General features: G+C 41.0%; 1 protein-coding gene across 1 annotated transcript in view; it reads right to left on the reverse strand.

The window, feature by feature from the left end:
• LOC128684982 (Y+L amino acid transporter 2-like) overlaps positions 1-23,562 on the reverse strand; it is a 48,956-nt gene that overhangs the window by 9,251 nt on the left and 16,143 nt on the right. The window contains exons 4-9 of the mRNA XM_070094421.1: positions 22,514-22,665; positions 20,476-20,520; positions 19,703-19,826; positions 18,138-18,338; positions 13,361-13,510; positions 11,462-11,639 (exon numbers count right to left, since the gene is read on the reverse strand). Coding sequence (XP_069950522.1) covers positions 11,462-11,639; positions 13,361-13,510; positions 18,138-18,338; positions 19,703-19,826; positions 20,476-20,520; positions 22,514-22,665 — 850 coding nt within the window. The remainder of the gene's footprint in view (positions 1-11,461; positions 11,640-13,360; positions 13,511-18,137; positions 18,339-19,702; positions 19,827-20,475; positions 20,521-22,513; positions 22,666-23,562) is intronic.

Genomic DNA, 23,562 nt, shown 5'->3' on the forward strand with positions numbered 1-23,562 from the left:
ATGGTGGGACATTAGACAGATTCCCTGAGTTGTTTTTAAGTGACTTTATAATCTCGATGACTTCCGAGGGCTCAGTCGGTGCAAGATAGAAGGAATTTGGGAAATTCCCATCTAGGTAGTCCCCGGCATGGGCATTGGTATGTGGGATTTTATTGGCGAGATTAGATCCTATGGTTGAGAAGAAGTCGTTTATCTTGTTAGCTGTGTCAGTGGGATATAGTGGTGTTTCATTAGGTTTAGTTAGGACAATACTCTTGGTTTTTTTCAGTTTGTGGGTCCCTAGAATCTGAGAGAGTGTTTTCCAGGTCTTTTTTATATCTCCTCTAGTGTCTGTGAATCTACTGGAGTAGTATAGTGGTTTGGCTTTCTTTATTACTTTAGTGAGAACTGATGTATAGTGTTTAAGAATATCTTTGTGTATTAAGCCCTGTCTATATTGCTTTTCATATTGGTGTTTCTTGTCAATGGATTTCAGAATGGTGCTGGTTAGCCATGGGCAACCAAGCCGTTTGTTTGTGATCTGTTTCGTTTTTATAGGACAATGTTTGTTGTATAGTCTAAGTAATTTGTTAGGAAAAATGTCTGTCCAGTCATCAATACCACTGGCCTTGGAGAATTCTGTAGGCCAGTCAACAATCTCTAGGTCAGCTGTGAACTTCCTTATTGAGGCCTCGTCATGGAGTCTAAATGAGACTTTGTTGTATTCAAGTGGTGGTTTACTAATGTTAGTCAGGAGGAAGGTAGGGTAGTGGTCTATAGTGCTATCTGTGATTATCCCTGATTTAAGGGGGGTTAGTATATTGGTCCATATGCGGTCTATTATAGTTGCACTTGTCTCAGTGAGCCTGGTTGGTTTAGTTATTGTTGGTATGAGAAGTGTGTTGTTCATATTGTTGATGAAATCAGTTACAGGCTGATCATCTGGTAAGCCAAGGTTGATGTTGAAGTCTCCAGCTAAGAGAAGGTGGTGCTTATTCATTTGTCTGTTTGTTATTAGTGACTTTAATTTCTCACTGAAATTTGGGATGTTTGTGTGAGGTATCCGGTAAATGGCACCGATTGTTATAGGTGTCTTAAGGTTTTTTACAGTAAAATTAGCAAAAATGTATTCCCCATATTCATCACTAAAGCAAGTGGTGCTAATACAAGATAATTGGTTAGAGTAATAGATTGCAATACCACCCCCAACTTGGTTTGGTCTGCAGTTGTGAATTGCTGTGTATCCTGGTAGAGGGTAGATATCTATTGTGTCCTGCTTAAGCCAGGTCTCAGTAAGAATAATGCAGGAGAAGGGTGTCTTTAGTGATTCAAGGAGTGCCAGGAGGTCATCATAGTGTTTGCTTAAGGACCTGATGTTGTAGTTAAGTACTGATAGACTTTTAGCATTGTTTAGGATAGTGCTGGCTTGTGATGCTGTGTAATAAAGGCAGTTACTTTCCAATAGGTTTTGATTGGGTGTCAGATTATGGAGGTTTAGATCAGGGTCAACGTGATCAATCATCTTCTAGGCTTAAATTATGGTTATTTATATCCTGAGTTGTGTGTTGAGTTCTAGTACTGATATCTGTAGTGGTGGGAAGTTTGGACAAGTATATAGCTAGAGTATTTTGGTCATATAGAGTATAGTCACTACTACACATAATGAAGTTGATGTTGTCTATGTGTTGTGCTGGAATGAACTAAAGTACAACTAGGTATAAACTAGTAGTATAAAAATACAAATTTAAAATAGAACAAGACTCTCACTTGTAATTGCACTAAGGTCTAATATAATGACTTTTGTGGAGTCTATGTTTTGAGCTAGAATGAGCTATAGTACAACTAGATTTAATCTAATAATATAACAATTCAAATTAAAAATAGCACCAGTCTCTCACTAGTAATTGCAATATGGTCTAATATAATGAATTTGGTATTGACTATAGTACAACTGAGTTTAATCTAATAATATAAAAAAGGCACAAGACTCTCAATTGTAATTGCATTAAGGTCTTATATAAGTTGTTTACAAGAATTAGAGTATAACTAGATTTAAATTGACAGGATAAAATACACAAGTTAAGGTAGCAAAAGAATAATAAAAAAAAATGATAAAAATAAAAATGGCAATGACTTGGTTATAATATGCTAGTAAGATGGTAGACAGGATAATATAAAAGTTGTAGTTGAAAATACTAGTTTAAAAAAAATATAGAATAAAATGGTCAATAAAAGAAGTTTACAATAAGTTTGATCAATATAGTTTAAAGCAAAGACAAGACAAGTGAAAATTTGTGTATGCAATAATTTCGCCAAAATCATTCTGAACCTAACGAAAAAAATATATTTCACTGTGTTTGTTTAGTATTAAATTATTGTAAACAAATCTAAAATATATTTAGTTGGGTTAGGCTAAAATAAATTGTTCTTGTTATAATAAGGTTAGGTAAGTTTTCTAAGTTCCTTTTGGTGCAAAATTATAAATTTTTACATCAACATTAATGAAAAAAATTTATCTTTAAACGTATAAGAGAAAATTTTAGAAAGGACTTAATTTTAAATGAGTTCTTGCAAATTGACCAGTTTTACATATTCGGCACGACACACACACACACACACACACACACACACACACACACACACATATATATATATATATATATATATATATATATATATATATATATATATATATATATATATATATATATATATATATATATATATATATATATATATATATATATATATATATATATATATATATATATATATATATATACATATATATATACATATATTATATATATATATAAATATATGCAATAAGATCACAGTAAACAGGTGATTTCAGAATATGCAAAACAACCACTCTGAAAGAATAGAGAAATTCCAAGCGATTTCGTGACTACTCACATTATCAAGGAACTATGTGAGTAGTCACAAAAGCGCTTGGAATTTCTCTATTCTTTCAGAGTGGTTGTTTTGCATATATATATATATATATATATATATATATATATATATATATATATATATATATATATATATATATTTATATATATATATGAAGAATTAGACACATAAGCAACATCTGGTTATCCCTACTTCCACTGGGGAGTCCCGCCCTGCCAGTGACAATGCCATCGTCTGCTACACGTCCTACACCTGTCGTCAGTATATAAGCGCCAGGCTCCATGACTTTGCTTGATTCAGAACACTTCGACAGTGAGAAGCGATCAAGCGACTTAGCTCGAGTGGTGACGTGTGCTTACCTAACACATCGACGATCTCGCCTCTCTCGAAATTATCCCGTGTTTAGTAGTGCTTTGAGTAGTGCTTGCTGGACCTTCGTCTTCCTCTCCACCATCAGGATTGGTGCGTCGGTGGTTGCCGACCGAAGGGCAGGAAGCCTCTTGCTGCCTGAATTCTCTTCGCCTGTTGACTGCACGCCATACAGCCAGTCTCGCCACCACTCAGGATATACAGTGCTCCATCAAGCTACAGTTCACCTCCTCAGTGTCCTGCGCCAGGCAAGTACGTGTGTCTACTTACACGTACTTGCCTAGCTGAGTACTCTCACTTTTTGGCCGATTGTCACCTCCAATTACATCTTTTCGTAATTAGACGATGCCTTCGTTGCCTTCCACCTCCCACCCCCCTTCCACTCTCCCCCAACCTCCCACACCTGCCTCTGCTTCTACTAAATCCAATTCCTTCTCGCTAAACCTCAAATTCTCTAATCCTGATGCCACTATCTGTCCGGAAAATTTATTATATCAGATCACTGGTGCACCTCAACTTAAAGTCTTCAAAACCAACTCAGGCTTCAAACTCCTTCTTGACAAACATTCCTACGAAGCGTACACCTCAAGCGATACCAGACAAAAACTTCTCAACGCAGGCTTCACCATTATTTGGACTCCTGAGCACCGTGCCAAAAGCACAGTCATTGCTAAACACGTAGACTACTCTCTCCTGACAGCCTATGACACAGACAAAGAAGACTTAATAAAAGATATCAGTACTAAGAACAAAGTCTCTGTTGACGATATTTACAGACCAGAAAACTCTACCATTCTCAAAATACGCTGTTCTACTCCTGCTGACGCCTCTACACTCTTCAGTCAAGGAATCTTTGCCAAGACCATCCGCATTCCTCCAAACGCTCTCTTCACTCCGAACTTCCACCCAATCACACAATGTTTTAAATGCTACAAATTCGGCCACGACAAAAACACATGCACATCTACACAAGTCTGCTCCAGATGTTCAGCAACTGGCCACTTCTGGAATACTTGCAACCTCCCTCTTAAATGTTCTAACTGCGGCGGGTCACACACTGCAGTTGCAAATTCCTGCCCTTCTAGAAAGCACATTCTCTCCTCCCTCAGAGCAAACCAACCTCCCTCCCTCCCCAACCCCTTCCCTGCTCCTCCCTCCCCTTCCTTACCTCCCTCCCCTTCCACACCTCCCTCCCCTACCCCCAATGCCTGGGCCTCCCCACGCACTTGGTCTACCTCTTCTACTCTACACACATCAAACACCAACACACAGACTACAAGCACTTCTCCTTCTACACCCACACTAGACTACAAAACTAACTGTCAACTTGCCACTGCTACCCACTCTGCGATGGTAATCTCACAAGCTTACCAATCAGACTACTCACATGTCCTTAACCTAATCTTGTCTGCTAACAATCTTCCCTCTTTAATTATCCCTCCTTCCTGCTTCTCTTCCAAGCCTCCTACAACCTCTCACTCCTTCCTCTCTCCCACCCCCCCACTTCCTACTCCCACCAGCTCTCCTCCTCCACTACCTCTCTTCACTACTTCTACACCTCCCACCAACACCCCTACTGCTACGACCACCCCTCCCCCCACTTCCTTACCCACTTCATCCCCTTCCAAAGCTTCCACTTCCTCACAGCTTACCAAAACTTCCACTTCCTCTGCATCCACCTTCGCCCACTCCACCACAACCAAAACCTCATCCAGGTCCAACTCCACCTCCTCCAGACAAAATCCACTCAAACCTAAACCTACCCCAACTTCTAACGGACAGACCAAAGAACATAAAAACAGATCCATCTCTTCCTCCCCCTCCAGGAAACGGGTCCGTAGCACCTACAAACACACATCCACTGATGGCACCACTATCACGGGCTTTAATCCAAACTCCTCCCCCGACATTAACTTTGCTAAGACGAAACCATTAAATCACGTTTAAGGCGATTCAGTTCAACGTACGTTCTTACTTTACAATTAGACACCTACTGGCCGAGCTCCTTGAAGCAGAGAGGCCAGATATTGTTTTGCTAAACAGTACCTGCCTCAAAGCCCCTCAATGTATCCGCCATTATGGTTATACTGCACTACAGTCCCCCTATGATCCCCACGATGGGGTTGCCATCCTTGTCAATTCCAACATAAAACATGAATTTCTCCCAATCCCTTTTATTCACCAACACTGTCTTGCGGTCAGAATACACACCCACCTTGGCCCCTTTATCTTTTTCACCACCTATGCTCGCCCAAACACTACTCTCAACATACACGACCTCTCCTTAGTCTTCAACTACACCAACACACCAACTTACCTACTAGCTGACATGAATGCCAAACACACTGCCTTTCATCACACCAGTAACAACCAACTTGGTCACCAATTACTCAACTTCACAAACCATAAACACCTAATTCATCTTGGCCCAGACTTCAATACCTTCTTCAACCACACGGGCCAAGGCAAACCAGACATCATTCTGGCAAACCGAGCCAGCTCTCTATTTCAACATTACATCTCACCTGGCCCTATTACAGGCTCTGATCACATCCCAGTCATCTTACACATCTCCTCCAACCCTATCCTCATTCCAACCACACCTTCATTCTCCTACAAGAACGCTGACTGGGATGCTTTCAAACAACACATAGACAATATTAACCTCACCTATGACTACAACAACAAACCTATCTCTGACATCGATACTCAACTTGATCTCATCCAGGACACCATTACACAAGCAGCCAACATCGCAATACCAAAGAAAACTCACACCACTCGTTATTCCTTCAAACCGTCACTCAGAACAAGAAGACTAATTATCTGCTACCACAACCGCTTCCTCTACAACACACATAGATTTAATCAAGTCCGATTAGATCTCACTTACCTTAGAAACAACATTTTACACAGCCTAGACCAAGACCACAACAATCACTGGTCACGACTAATACAACAAGCGGACAGGCAGCGTGTTAAAAACACTAAAGCCTTCTGGAACTTTATCAAAAAAATCAGAGGCACTACTCCCACCAACAAATTCAAACACATCACCCACAACAACACACACATCTCAGACCCACAGGCTGCTACCAACATCTTCAAACACATCTGGGAGAACATCTTCCACGCTCACCCACCTCACCCTAACGTTATTCAACACATTCAGAACATAGAACACTGGAACACTGCACACACACAAGAAACAACACCAGACAGCCACATACATCTAGACACTCTTACCTCCTCCCAAGAACTCGACACTCCTTTCACCAACACAGACATTAAAACTCTCCTCAGACACCTTCCTCCAAAGGCTCCTGGTGCCTCTGGCCTAAACCATATTATCCTGAAACACCTTCCTGACTCTATCATTACTGCCTACACAAACCTCCTCAATGCCTCCCTTGCCTCTGGATACTTCCCTTCCCTCTTCAAAGCTGCTACTGCTATCCTCCTTCCTAAACCCAATAAAGACCACTCTGACCCTAGAAACTATCGCCCTATCAGCCTCCTCGAAACTTTAGGAAAACTCTTTGAAAAACTCATTAATCATCGCCTTCGCAGATACCTGGAACATAATTCTCTACTTTCAGATGGCCAGTTTGGCTTCAGAACACACAGATCCACACAGGATGCCATTAACATCATTCTCAACTACATCCACATAAACACAAAACAAAGAAACAGGACAGCCCTGGTTGCAAAAGACGTTGAAAAAGCTTTTGACACTGTGTGGCACGAGGGGCTCAAGTACAAACTCTGCACTAACTTCAACCTGCCTCTCAATACTCGTAAACTCCTCTGCAACTTCCTAGACGGCCGTACCATGAGAATCAAATTCCAAGGCTGTTACTCTGACTACTTCACACTAAATGCTGGAGTACCCCAGGGATCTGTCCTTTCCCCTACCCTCTACATTTTATACACTAACGACATTCCAACACCTATATACCACAACTCCATCACACTAGCCTATGCAGACGACATTACACAACTTATCACTCATGCCAATATAGATACACTCACACACAAAACACAAAATGAGGTTGACAGGATAGCCATCTGGGAACAAAAATGGAGGATCAAAACCAATGCAGCAAAATCCAGCATTACGTATTTTAACTACAGGAAACGTGATCCTCCATTACCTGTCGAACTCAGAACAGCTGACACCCGCACTTACTTCCCTATCACACAATCTGTCACTGTCCTTGGCGTTAATCTTGACTACCTTCTTCGTTTACACGGACACATTCACTCAAGGCATGCAATAGCTAGTAAGGCCCTTGCGGGCCTCTACAAGCTGAAACATGCCTCTCAACGCACCAAACTACACCTCTACAAATCCCTAATACGTCCTCTGATAACTTACTCTCCTCTAGCCCTCTCTCTTGCAGCAAAAACAAACTTACTTAAACTGCAGCGTGTCCAGAACAAGGCGCTGCGCTGGGTGCTTGATGTCGGATGGGAGGACTTCGCCACAAGCGAGTCTCTCCATGCCCAGTTAGACGTCCCTGCGCTGAATCTGTACTGGAAGAGGCTCAGTGACAGACAGATAGACAAACTTGAGACACGACATGACTACTGGACCTCTCTCCTTGACGAAGACATTCGCAGACCCACAAACCAACACAACCTTTTCTACTCCTTGCATGATCCTGCTCCTAACCCTACTTACAAATAACCTTGGATCCGCTGACAGGTACCTTCTAAGACAGGTACCATTCTCTGACCCACGTTCGCCTTAGCTTTTTTGGGTTAAGACATGACTCAGTTCTGCACTCCTCTCTAGCTCTAAACGTCGCAAGTCCCTTACTCCCAGCTCACCCCACCGGAGTCCCAACAGAAGAACCGGAATTTCTCTTTTCAATATCTGTCCCACGATCGCCTTTGCTGTTGGGTTAAGCCCTGGCTCTATTTCTACGACTAAGAACACTCCTCTCCAGCACTATTCTTCGTCTGTCCCGTCTTCCCCGCTCATCCCATTTGGGATCTTACCTGAACTTTCGTTCGTTCGACTTTGCTTCAGTTCCTTCAAGACTACGATGCTCTTCACCAACTCCAAGACTGAGGGACTGATTACCTCAAACTCCTCCTCTCCTTACGTAATTTGCATAAGTGTCTCAACCTTCTACCCAGATGTTGCACATGTTTAATTCTTCATACTGTCTGTATTGTATACCACTTATATATATATATATATATATATATATATATATATATATATATATATATATATATATATATATATATATATATATATATATATCAATAACAACACTGCGCTAGCCAAGGATTCGAACCCATGTTGTACTGGCCTGCCTCGTGGTAAGCGAGAACCACATGACGCTTTAAACCACAGGACCACCAAACCCTACAAAGAATGGCGCAGCCAGCACACAGCTAGCTGTTGGGCCGCCATCCGAGGGCATACGGAGGTGTGGGAGCTTCTAAGCTAATATCATTCTCACCCCTGTTTGGTGAAATTAGCTTAGAAGCTCCCACACGTCCGTATGCCCTCGGATGGCGGCCCAACAGCTAGCTGTGTGCTGGCTGCGCCATTCTTTGTAGGGTTGGGTGGTCCTGTGGTTTAAAGCGTCATGTGGTTCTCGCTTACCATGAGGCAGGCCAGTACAACATGGGTTCGAATTCTTGGGTGGCGCAGTGTTGTTATTGATCAATACCACTCGTTCGTGGTTACAATAATATATATATATATATATATATATATATATATATATATATATATATATATATATATATATATATATATATATATATATATATATATATATATATATTTCGTGCCGAATAGGCAGAACTTGCGATCTTGGCTTAAATAGTAACGCTCATCTTGCCATATAAGACAAGTGAAAATTTGTGTATGCAATAATTTCGCCAAAATCATTCTGAACCTAACGAAAAAAATAGATTTCACTGTGTTTGTTTAGTATTAAATTATTGTAAGCAAAACTAAAATATATTTAGTTGGGTTAGGCTAAAATAAATTGCGCTTGTTATAATATGGTTAGGTAAATTTTCTAAGTTCCTTTTGGTGCAAAATTATAAATTTTTACATCAACATTAATGAAAAAAATATATCTTTAAACATATAAGAGAAAATTTTAGAAAGGACTTAATTTTAAATGAGTTCTTGCAAATTGACCAGTTTTACATATTCGGCACGACATATATATATATATATATATATATATATATATATATATATATATATATATATATATATATATATATATATATATATATATATATATATATATATAATGTATGGAATAAGATGAGAGTAAAGAGGTCATATTACAATATGCAGAACAACTACTGTAGAAGGAAAATAAGTTGCCATGGTAGAGAAATAATTTATAACAGAATCAAGTTTCATAAAAAAAATTGAAATTAATATGAAAATATATTTAGGATTATATAAATTGGATTCATTTATAATTAATAAAAATCGGGAAGAATTTAAGATACATTAACGTTACTGAAGATTAAGAAACATATATATCAGTTGGGTATTTTTATTATTGAAACGTTTCGCCTACACAGCAGGCTTCTTCAGTCAACTTCAAAGGGATCGACACCATGCCTAATCCTTCTAGGGTAGGGTAGGTGCCTGAGCCCGAGCCTTTAGCTCATAAGACTGTCATTCCCATTAGCCCCCTTGGGGTGGGGATGGCAGACCAGAGAGGCCTAGCTTGTGGCTAGGCCTGGGGACAGTTGGTCCCAAAGATGAGGAGGTACTTGTACCTCCTCCCATGGGAGACTTAGGTCTCAGACACTCCCTAAAGAGGGAGCCAAGGCCGGGCCACCACTTGGAAAAGGCCCGGGCCGGGAGAATACCGGCGAATCTTTAATAATAATAACTTCAAAGGCCCGAAGAAATTAAATAAAGCTGTAATCAGTCCACCAGCCTTTGAGAAAAGTATTTGAGGTGGTGAGTCCCTCAGCCTGGAGATTATTTCAGCTACACAGTCAGGAACGATATGACCGAACAGCTGAACTCTTCTCCAGGCTGAGGGACTGACCTCCTCAAATACATTTTCTCCAAGGTTGATGGACTGATTGCATCATCTTTATTTTATTATTACACTTGCTATCTCTGTATTTGACTGAAGAAGCCTACTCTGAAGATGAAAATTTTCATCAATAAAGATTCCCAACTGGTTCACATGTATCTTAATTTTCAAGATACACCAGACAAATTAAAGTTCTAAATCTTGGGTAGACTGTAAGCTGTGTTGGACTGGTCCTGGACCACTTACATCAGCATAAAAAGGTCAATAAGTTTACCGCGAGGTGTAATATCTTCCTTATATGCCTTTCTGTTGATCTTTCATTTTTACAGTTCCTTGATAATTTGAGAAATCGCGACATATGTGCAATCTTCATTGTGGAATATGTTGCACATATGTTGCACATATTTTGCACATATGTCTAGTTTATCAATTTGTGGGTTCTTTGAACCACTAATCGTTCAAGAGTACTGAATTCTCCGTCCAGTATTCCCGAGAGGAAGATACACTGAGGGTGAGGTGAACACTATACACAGTCAGGGTCCTCCAGTATCCTACACGTTGTGGAGTACTGGAGTATACTAGACGTTGTGGAGTACTGGAGTATCCTACACGCTGTGGGTGAACTGGAGTAAAGTACACGTTGTGGAGTACTGGAGTATACTAGACGTTGTGGGGTACTGGAGTATCCTACACGTTGTGGAGTACTGGAGTAAACTACACTTTGTGTGGAACTGGAGTATCCTACATGTTGTGGAGTACTGGAGTAAACTACACTTTGTGGGGAACTGGAGTATCCTACATGTTTTGGAGTACTGTAGTAAACTACACTTTGTGGGGAACTGGAGTATCCTACATGTTGTGGAGTACTGGAGTAAACTACACTTTGTGGGGAACTGGAGTATCCTACATGTTTTGGAGTACTGGAGTAAACTACACTTTGTGAGGAACTGGAGTATCCTACATGTTTTGGAGTACTGGAGTAAACTACACTTTGTGGGGAACTGGAGTATCCTACATGTTGTGGAGTACTGGAGTAAACTACACTTTGTGGGGAACTGGAGTATCCTACATGTTGTGGAGTACTGGAGTAAACTACACTTTGTGGGGAACTGGAGTATCCTACATGTGGAGTGAACAACACAATCAGAACTCACCCATAAAGCGTGTGAGGAATTTTGGCTTCGCGTCCAGGTAGACAGTCAGGTAGTAGGCGATCACTCCAAGAGCGATGACACCCAGACCGACGGCAATCTCCGCTGGTCTGCGCACGACGGGCATGACTGTCAGAAACACGCTAGCACACAGGTAAATGATGGGGAAGCCCAGCCACACCTGCGAGAATAACAAATATGATCTGGAATAAGTATGTTTAGGTGTAATTACCTTTTGCAGTTACGGTGAACTGAACCTACACTCGTAATGTCCCATCTGCTTAAGCAACTGTATCGTATATATTTATAGCCGCATCACATACATGTTTTAATTCCTAGTAGCTTCCGTCACACTTTCTTTAATCCTAAGAAGAAATCTGCTGTTGAGATTTCACCTCCAGAGTTTCATTATATATGTATGCGTATGTATATGTGCATATATATATATACATGTATATATATATATATATATATATATATATATATATATATATATATATATATATATATATATATATATATATATATATATATATATATATATATATATATATATATATATATATATATATATATATATATCAACGCTCATCTTGCCATATAGGACAAGCAAAAATTTGTATATGCAATAATTTCGCCAAAATCATTCTGAACCTAACGAAAAAAATATATTTCGTTGTGTTTGTTTAGTATTAAATTATTGTAAACAAATCTAAAATATATCTAGTTGGATTAGGCTAAAATAAATTGCGCTTGTTATGATAAGGTTAGGTAAGTTTTCTAAGATTCTTTTGTTGCAAAATTAAAATTTTTTACATTAACATTAATGAAAAAATATATCTTTAAACGTATAAGAGAAAATTTTAGAAAGGACTTAATTTTAAATGAGTTCTTGCTAATTGACCAGTTTTACATATTCGGCACGACATATATATATAAAAGAGGAGGCTGAAATTAATCCTAGAGCATACCACTGCCACGAGTGTCCTCAGATCATGAACAACACCTAGCTCTGCTGGGTGCGTGATCTTTTTGGGATCGATGGCTGAGCGGATAAGGTGACATGTACATTGTGTGGTCTCTTGATGCGGGACAATCTGTCGTAGGGTCGAACCTTGGCCCGTCGCAGTTTGGTAAATATATATATATATATATATATATATATATATATATATATATATATATATATATATATATATATATATATATATATATATATATATATATATATATATATATATATATATATATATATATATATATATTATTGTAACTACGAACGAGTGGTATTGATCAATAACAACACTGCACTAGCCAAGGACTCGAACCCATGTTGTACTGGCCCGCCTCATGGTGAGATAAAATAACATGACGCCGTTAATCCACAGAATTGGGTGGTCCTGTGGGTTAAGGTGTGTTAGGTAAGACACATATGCAACAGTTAGACAACTTTATTCCGAAACGTTTCGCCTACACAGTAGGCTTCTTCAGTCGAATACAGAAAGTAGGCAGGAATAGTAGAGATGTGAAGACGATGTAATCAGTCCATCACCCTTGAAGTCGTAGAATTTGAGGTTGTCAGTCCCTCGGCCTGGAGAAGTTCAGTTCCATAGTCAGGAATTATCTGAAGATCAAGCGACAGTGCTGAGACTTAAATACTGTCGGAAGGAGAGGTGCAGGGTAGTAGTAGTAGTAGTAGTAGGGTTAAGGTGTCATGTGGTTCTAGCTCACCATGAGGCGGGCCAGTACAACATGGGTTCCAGTCCTTGGCTAGTGCAGTGTTGTTATGTATATATATATATATATATATATATATATATATATATATATATATATATATACAATATTACAGAGTGTATATATGACTCGTATGCTTCCTTGGCAAACATGACTTAATCCTACCTTGATTGGTCTGGGTCGGTCTGGTTCCTTGTACCTGAGCCACAGCAGACCCAAGACCGAGACGACGTTAGTCAGGTTATTGGTGAAGGAGGTGTAGGTGAGGAGGCCTCCAACGTTGTCTGCGGTCAGCAGTGCTAGAGGGATGAGCCCCTGCAACCATTGTACACGTTGTGAGATCAACGAAACCGTTGTTTGCAATGTAAAATTACGTCACCCGTTGTCAACGACAAATACAAGATCACTGCAGTTACTGTATGTCATGTAAACTAATTGTATTGTTAAAAAAATTATGTGTAACAGTTTAAGCAATTTAAGTCAGTGCCCCCACTGTAAACAAGATCACTGAAACCATTATAAGTTACAATTATTGTAAATACCGTAAGTAAGATCAATGAAACCAATGTAAGCATCATAAGATCACTGCATACACTGAAAACTACTAGTCAGAATGATTTTGCTTTACTTATCTGAAGTGTGTACTCACCTATTTGTACTCACCTATTTGTGGTTGCAGGGGTCGAGTCACAGCTCCTGGCCCCGCCTCTTCGCTGATTGCTACTAGGTCCTCTCTCTCCCTGCCCCATGAGCTCTATCATACCTCGCCTTAAAACTATGTATGGTTCCCGCCTCCACTACGTCACTTTCTAGGCTATTCCATGGCCTGACTACTCTATGACTGAAGAAATACTTCCTAACATCCCTTTGATTCATCTGAGTCTTCAACTTCCAATTGTGACCTCTTGTGTCTGTGTCCCATCTCTGGAACATCCCGTCTTTGTCCACCTTGTCTATTCCGCGCAGTATTTTATATGTCGTTATCATGTCTCCCCTGACCCTCCTGGCCTCCAGTGTCGTCAGGCCGATTTCCCTCAACCTTTCTTCATAGGACAATCCCCGTAGCTCTGGGACTAGTCTTGTTGCAAACCTTTGCACTTTCTCTAATTTCTTGACGTGCTTGACTAGGTGTGGATTCCAAACTGGTGCTGCATACTCCAGTATGGGCCTGACGTAGATGGTGTACAGAGTCTTAAACGAATCCTTACTGAGGTATCGGAACGCTATCCGTAGGTTTGCCAGGCGCCCGTATGCTGCAGCAGTTATCTGATTGATGTGCGCCTCAGGAGATATGCTCGGTGTTATACTCACCCCCAGATCTTTTTCCTTGAGTGAGGTTTGCAGTCTTTGGCCATCTAAACTATATTGTGTCTGCGGTCTTCTTTGCCCTTCCCCAATCTTCATGACTTTGCATTTGGCAGGGTTAAATTCAAGGAGCCAGTTGCTGGACCAGGCTTGTAGCCTGTCCAGATCACTTTGTAGTCCTGCCTGATCCTCGTCCGATTCGATTCTTCTCATTAACTTCACATCGTCTGCAAACAAGGACACTTCTGAGTCTATCCCTTCCGTTATGTCGTTCACGTATACCAAGAACAGCACAGGTCCTAGGACTGACCCCTGTGGAACCCCGCTTGTCACAGGCGCCCACTCTGACACCTCGTCGCGTACCATGACTCGTTGTTTCCTCCCTGTCAGATATTCTCTGATCCATTGCAGTGCCTTTCCTGTTATGTGTGTCTGGTCCTCTAGCTTTTGCAGTAACCTCTTGTGAGGAACTGTGTCGAAAGCCTTCTTGCAGTCCAAAAATACGCAGTCGATCCACCCCTCTCTCTCTTGTCTTACTTCTGTCACCTTGTCATAAAACTCTAGTAGGTTTGTGACACAGGATTTTCCTTCCCTGAAACCGTGCTGGTTGTCAATTATACACTTGTTTCTTTCCAGGTTCCCCACCACTCTCCTCCTGATGATCTTCTACATGACCTTGCATACTATACACGTTAGAGATACAGGTCTGTAGTTTAGTGCCTCATGTCTGTCTCCCTTTTTAAAAATTGGGACTACATTTGCCATTTTCCATACCTTAGGGAGTTGCCCAGTTTCAAATGATGTGTTGAAGATCTTTGTTAATGGCTCACACAATATCTCTGCTCCCTCTTTAAGGACCCATGGAGAGATGTTGTCTGGTCCCACCGCCTTTGAGGTGTCAAGTTCGCATAGCAGCTTCTTCACCTCCTCCTTGGTTATATGTACCTCGTCCAGCACTTGCTGGTGTGCCCCCCTGTTCTGATTTCTTGGAGTCCTACTGGTTTCCACTGTAAATACCTCTTTAAATCTTGTGTTGAGCTCCTGACATACCTCTCGGTCGTTTCTTGTGAATTCCCCATCACCCTTCCTCAGTCTGATTACCTGGTCCTTGACTGTTGTTTTCCTCCTGATGTGGCTGTACAACAGCTTCGGGTCAGTCTTTACTTTTGATGCTATGTCATTTTCATGTTGTCTCTGAGCCTCCCTTCTTATCTGTGCATATTCGTTTCTGGCTCTTCGGCTGATTTCTTTATTTTCCTGAGTTCTCTGTCTTTTGTACCTTTTCCATTCTCTAGTACACCTAGTTTTTGCCTCCCTACACCTTTGGGTGAACCAAGGACTCGTTCTGTTCTTCCCATTATTTCTGTTTCCCTTGGGAACAAACCTCTCCTCTGCCTCCTTGCATTTTGTTGCTACATAGTCCATCATTTCTTGTACTGGTTTTCCTGTCAGTTCCCTCTCCCACTGAATGTCTTGAAGGAAGTTCCTCATGCCTGAGTAGTTCCCCCTTTTGTAGTTTGGTTTTTCCCAGCCTATTCCTGCTACTCTCTCCACTTGGAGCTCAACTATGTAGTCGAAGCACAGAACCACATGATCACTAGCTCCCAGGGGTCTTTCATACATGATACCCTCGATGTCCGAACTACTCATGGTGAATACAAGGTCCAACCTTGCTGGTTCATCCTCTCCTCTCTCTCTGGTAGTGTCTCTAACATGTTGATGCATGAGGTTCTCCAGTACCACATCCATCATCTTGGCTCTCCATGTTTCGGGACCCCCATGGGGCTCCAGGTTTTCCCAGTCAATCTCCTTGTGATTGAAATCACCCATAACTAGTAACTTTGCTCCCCCCATGTGTGCTCTCCTGGCCACCTCGACTAGTGTGTTGATCATTGCTCTGTTGCTCTCATCGTATTCTTCTCTTGGTCTCCTGCAGTTCTGTGGTGGGTTGTACATTACTGCAATTATCACCTTATGTCCCTCAGACTGGATTGTTCCTACTAAGTAGTCCCTTTCGCCCATGCCATCCATTCCTTCCATTTTCTCAAAACCCCACTGGTTTTTAATGAGCAGTGCAACTCCTCCTCCCCCTCTCCTCCCTCTGTCTTTCCTGAAGATTTGATATCCGGATGGAAAGATTGAATCTGTTATTATTCTGGTGAGTTTTGTTTCTGTGAGTGCTATTATGTCTGGGGATGTCTCTTTGATTCTTTCGTGCCACTCCTCATACTTGTTTGTTATTCCATCTGCATTTGTATACCACACCTTCAACTTCTTTTCTAAGACTGTGGTCTGGGAAGTATATTGGGGTTGGGGAAGTGGGAGACCTGGTAAGGAACTATGGGTTGTTGCTGTGGGGGTGAAGTTTGTAATGTAGTGGGTGGGGGCATTGGATGTGGCATGGGTGTTTTGATTTAGAGTGTTTGGTTGCACTGGGGTTGACCTGGTTGGGAGGCTTCTATAGAAAGTTGTGAGGGAGGCTGTATTAGATCTTCTTCCTGGGTCTGGGATCTCCTGTCTGTCTTCTCCATCCCCTCTCTTTCCTCCTTTCGCCTTTGTACCATCTCTCTCAGTTTCTTCCTCTCTTCTTGTGTTCTGTCGCGGTCGAGATACACCCTCCTGTATGCCGTCATGTCCCTTAATCGTGCTTTCTCCTGCAGTATCCTGGTCCGAGTCGCTTCTGCCTTGAAGGTCACTCTCACTGGCCGGGTTCTTTTTTTTACAAACCCCCCTATTCTCCGAAAATTTTCCAGCTGGGTCATATCGTCTTCTCCTATTGCTTTCATGATGCTTTCAATTGTTTTTTTTTCCCTTGTTTTCTTGCTTCATATGTTTCCCCTTCGACTTCCTGGAGCCCATACACAAAGACTGACCTCACCCTTTCATTCTCCCACTGCATATCCCTGTGTATCCCCTCATTTAATTTGGTTTCCTCCACTGCAGCTTTCCTTTCATCAGTTTCACTGGCTAATGTACTTGGGCTCAGTGGCCTGTCATTTTCCCTTCTCGGCTTTCCTTGGGCTCTGTTGTTGTCTGTTAGGGCCTCCACATAAAGCTTAGCTCTTTCATTTGCTACAGTCTCCTCTGATAGAGCATCTCCATGCAGTTGTGCCTCTTCTTTCCCTACAGTCCCCTTATTTGTGGCTGAGGTAGCAGTCTCTGTTGTCAATCCCAAAATGTTCTTTAGTTCTTTAGGCTGTTTCAGATTTTTCAATTCCTCTTCTAAACTCTGTATCCTAGCTTCTGCTGCTTTGACATGCACCTCCCACTTCCTGCTTTCCATATCTATCCTCTCTTCCATTCTCATGTGTGTGTGTGTGTGTGTGTGTGTGTGTGTGTGTGTGTGTGTGTGTGTGTGTGTGTGTGTGTGTGTGTGTGTGTGTGTGTGTGTGTGTGTGTGTGTGTGTGTGTGTGTGTGTGTGTGTGTGTGTGTGTGTGTGTGTGTGTGCGTGTGTGTGTGTGTGTGTGTGTGTGTATGTGTGTGTGTGTGTGTGTTACCATTAAGCTTGTTTTTGGCAGGACTCATTTTCAGTCACCGTCGTTACTCAGATTAACACTAATAAACAGCGACACAAGTCTTGTCACTGATAACTTCCTCCTGGAAGTCGCAGAAAACAACGTGCTATCTTCCACTCACCGAAAATACCACCGCGATGACAGGAGTGGAATGCTTAATGTGGATTAACGCTAGGACCTGGGGTATGTGGCCGTTCCTCGCCCCTGCGTGCACCATGCGGGAATGCGTGATTATGCTACCGTTGGTGTTGCCAGCGGTGGAGCAGGCCACGAAGAAGGCTATGATCCAGGCCAGCACTCCCAGCATCCTGTTACCGAACGTCTGAAAACCAACGAGAAACTGGTGATGTTGCTGCAACTGCGAGGATGCTACTGATGTTTATGGTACAGTCAGTTGTAAATGTTATGTAAAATGAAAGGTCACTGTAGAGGGACTAGAGAAAATTTACACAACTTGTCTCCCTAACTGAAAATAGAAAATAGACAATGGTCCGTCCTTGGACCATTAAGGTCAAGTGATAATGACAAGAAGTAACAAATCTGGTTGTTCAGTTTGTGGGTTAATTAATTGTTCATTGGCTATATATATATATATATATATATATATATATATATATATATATATATATATATATATATATATATATATATATATATATATGAACAGTGCTTTTGGATTATACAAATTGGATTCATTTATAATTAATAAAATTTGGGAAGAATTTAAGATATATTAGACAAGTTAAAATCTTAAAGCTTGGGTAGAATATAAGGTGTGTTTGAGAGATCCTTCACTACCTACATCATCAAAGGTCAAGTGTTGTAAGTTGACCACGAAGTGTAGTCTCGTCCTTATATGCCTTTCTGTTGAGCTTTTATTTTTACAACTCCTTGATAATGTGAGAAATCACGAATGAGTTTGGAATTTCACTATTTTTTCACAGTGGTTGTTCTGCATATATATATATATATATATATATACATATATATATATATATATATATATATATATATATATATATATATATATATATATATATATATATATATATATATATATATATATATATATATATATATATATATATATATATATATAGTAGGTTGGTAGACAGCAACCGCCTAGGGTGGTACTACCGTCCTGCCAAGTGAGTGTAAAATGGAAGCCTTTAATTGTTTTACATGATGGTACGATTGCTGGTGTCTTTTTTCTGTCTCATAAACATGCAAGATTTCAGGTACGTCTTGCTACTTCTACTTACACTTAGGTCACACTACACATACAAGTACAAGCATATATATACACACCCCTCTGGGTTTTCTTCTAGTTTCTTACTAGTTCTTGTTCTTGTTTATTTCCTCTTATCTCCATAGGGAAGTGGAACAGAATTCTTCCTCCGTAAGCCATGCGTGTTGTAAGAGGCGACTGAAATGCCTGGAGCAAGGGTCTAGTAACCTCTTCTCCTGTATATATTACTAAAGTTAAAAAGAGAAACTTTTGTTTTTCTTTTTTTGGTCACCCTGCCTAGGTGGGATACGGCCGGTTTGTTGAAAGATACTAAACACAGCCACAACACTGGAGTACACAGCATATATATACTCGCCACAGTCACAGTACTGGTGGACACAGCATATATATACTCACCACAGCCACACCACTGGAAGACACAGCATATATATACTCACCACAGCCACAGCACTGGAAGAGAGGATCTCAGCAGGAGTCAAGACAGCATAGTAAGCAACATTGGTGAGTGTGTATATCACTGTCACTATTCCCATTGAGATAGCGATGGCTCGCGGCATAGTCCTGCAACAAGATGCAATTTATTTTGTTGCATATTCCTGAAATTCTAATTCGTATTGTGTGTCTGAGTTCTGCATGTTGGGCGTTGTGTGCAAAGGTATTGCGTGTGGAGGTATTGTGTTGGGGGATAATGCGTGTGTGAAGGTTATGTGTACTGATGTATTGTGTTTAGGTATAGTGTGTGTGTGTGTGTGTGTGTGTGTGTGTGTGTGTATGGAAATATTGTGTGGGGGAGAGGTATTGTGTGTATGTGTGGATGTCATGTTTGAATCTAGAATGCGCTGTTGCCACACACACACACACACACACACACACACACACACTCACACACACACACACACACAAACACACACACATACACACACACACACACACACACACACTCACACACACACACAAACACACACACACACACACACTCACACACACACACACAAACACACACACACACACACACACAGGCGTGCACGCGCACACAACCTTGAGATTATCATTACTGAAGATGAAGTACTGAACGCCTGTTCATTGGTAGGAAATCATGCTTGATCCAAGGAAGGGGAACTGTGGCTCCAATTCCATGGTATCAACAGCCTTTCACCAGCATCAAGGCCCTTCCACCCTCCCTCGGGTACCTTAAGCAAATTCAACTTACCTGTACGGGTCCTTCAGTTCCTCAGTCAGGTAGGTCAGGCTGCTCCTGTCACAACAAATATAAGCTTTATAACCTCTTTCAATATTATTATTATTATTATTATTATTATTATTATTATTATTATTATTATTATTATTATTATTATTATTATTATTATTATTATTATTATTATTATTGTTATTATTATTATTATTATTATTATTATTATTATTATTATTATTATTATTATTATTATTATTATTATTATTATTATTATTATTATTAAACACAACAGCTGTGACACCTATGGAAAACTTTCTCTGTGTAGGTCCATTAAAAATATATATGTACAAGGCCCGATACATTGAAGGATAAAAAAACAAACTTGTGTAAGAGAGAGATTGTTGTATGAACACAAGCGTCAGCATGAGTATGAACACAAGCGTCAGCATGAGTATGAGCACAGGCGTCAGCATCATTATGAGTGGGCAGGCAAGTTTCCAATATTGTAAAACCCCTTCAGCCCTTTAAATAAACTGAAATTTGATCTGTGTTATTGAAGTTTTTTATTCTGTACGCAAAGCATACCAGTATATTTAAAACAGTTAGTCAAGGGATAATCTAGAGTCGAAGTAAACATCCACTGTGGACTGAAAACAAAGCACACATACACACACACACAGGCTACAAGCCTGGTCCAGCAACTGGCTCCTTGAATTTAACCCTGCCAAATGCAAAGTCATGAAGATTGGGGAAGGGCAAAGAAGACCGCAGACACAATATTGTTTAGGTGGTCAAAGACTGCAAACCTCACTCAAGGAAAAAGATCTGGGGGTGAGTATAACACCGAGCATATCTCCTGAGGCGCACATCAATCAGATAACTGCTGCAGCATACGGGCGCCTGGCAAACCTACGGATAGCGTTCCGATACCTCAGTAAGGATTCGTTTAAGACTCTGTACACCATCTACGTCAGGCCCATACTGGAGTATGCAGCACCAGTTTGGAATCCACACCTAGTCAAGCACGTCAAGAAATTAGAGAAAGTGCAAAGGTTTGCAACAAGACTAGTCCCAGAGCTACGGGGATTGTCCTATGAAGAAAGGTTGAGGGAAATCGGCCTGACGACACTGGAGGCCAGGAGGGTCAGGGGAGACATGATAACGACATATAAAATACTGCGCGGAATAGACGAGGTGGACAAAGACGGGATGTTCCAGAGATGGGACACAGACACAAGAGGTCACAATTGGAAGTTGAAGACTCAGATGAATCAAAGGGATGTTAGGAAGTATTTCTTCAGTCATAGAGTAGTCAGGCCATGGAATAGCCTAGAAAGTGATGTGGTGGAGGCAGGAACCATACATAGTTTTAAGGCGAGGTATGATAGAGCTCATGGGGCAGGGAGAGAGAGGACCTAGTAGCAATCAGCGAAGAGGCGGGGCCAGGAGCTGTGACTCGACCCCTGCAACCACAAATAGGTGATTACAAATAGGTGATTACACACACACACACACACACACACACACACACACACACACACACACACACACACACACACACACACACACACACACACACACACACACACACACACACACAAAGTTGGCAGTTTAGATGAGTCAAATGGATGTTAGGAAGTGGAACAATCTGGAGAGCGATGTTGGTATGACATGGTATGACTCGGAAATTATGAATACAAATCTAATAATCACACTACTTGTGCTTGACCTTATTAAGATTAAATACACAGGTAAAGGAAGGCGATGATGAGAGATCAGAGACACTTCAGACAAGAAGCCTGAACCTCAAGAGGCAGGTTAGAAGGTAACACAGGAGACTCTTCCCTGGATTTGCCTATGATGGCCTTCGTTATGTTTCTTACTGAGAGTTAAGCCTCCACTGTCACAGAACCACCAGTCATGTTCTTTCTTATAGCTAACGTAACAGTCGTTCAACAGCGCCTACCATCAGTATACAGTCTGCACTATACAGTCACCATCTACTTCCATTCACCAATACCAGTCTTCACGATACACTCATCGCACCTCCACTCACCAGCCACCGTAGGCGAAGAGTGTCGAGTAGAAAGCAGTGGCGAAAGAGGCGGCGTCCCACACAGTGTTCTTCATGGGGTCCACATAGTGCTCAACGTGGCCCCGGGCCAGGTGGTGGACCCCGGCCACTATGATGATGATCAGGGCCAGTACCTTGTGGAGTTGAAGGTTGCTGGATTGGTTTATTGAGTTTCAGTTCTATCCACTACACGAGAATCATTAAGGCTGTATGTACTTAAAAAATCAGATCAAATCTTGATCTTTCTTTCAACGCACCGGTGTGATCCCACCTAGGCAGGGTGACCCAGGGGCGTCGTAATGGGGCCGGGGGCGGGCCGCCCCGGGTGACACCATTTAGGGGGTGACACCATAGAGCCTCTAAAGAAGTTTACACTAATGCCCAAAACAGTGCTATATAGCCTATTATATATTAACAAAGTACAAATAGGCATATATAGGGAAAATCACTGATTTTGATGATGTGATAGACGATTTTGCATAATTGAAGGCAAGGAAATGTAAGATCAGATTCACTGAGATGTTACCTGTACTCAAGGTTAAATGTAAGATCAGATTCACTGAGATGTTACCTGTACTCAAGGTTAAATGTAAGATCAGATTCACTGAGATGTTACCTGTACTCAAGGTTAAATGTAAGATCAGATTCACTGAGATGTTACCTGTACTCAAGGTCAAATGTAAGATCAGATTCACTGAGATGTTACCTGTACTCAAGGTCAAATGTAAGATCAGATTCACTGAGATGTTACCCGTACTCAAGGTCAAATGTAAGACCAGATTCACTGAGATGTTACCTGTACTCAAGGTTAAATGTAAGATCAGATTCACTGAGATGTTACCTGTACTCAAGGACAAATGTAAGATCAGATTCACTGAGATGTTACCTGTACTCAAGGTCAAATGTAAGATAAGATTCACTGAGATGTTACCTGTACTCAAGGTTAAATGTAAGATCAGATTCACTGAGATGTTACCTGTACTCAAGGTTAAATGTAAGATCAGATTCACTGAGATGTTACCTGTACTCAA

This window comes from Cherax quadricarinatus, chromosome 1 (assembly GCF_038502225.1).
Source record: "Cherax quadricarinatus isolate ZL_2023a chromosome 1, ASM3850222v1, whole genome shotgun sequence".
Lineage (NCBI taxonomy): Eukaryota > Metazoa > Arthropoda > Malacostraca > Decapoda > Parastacidae > Cherax > Cherax quadricarinatus.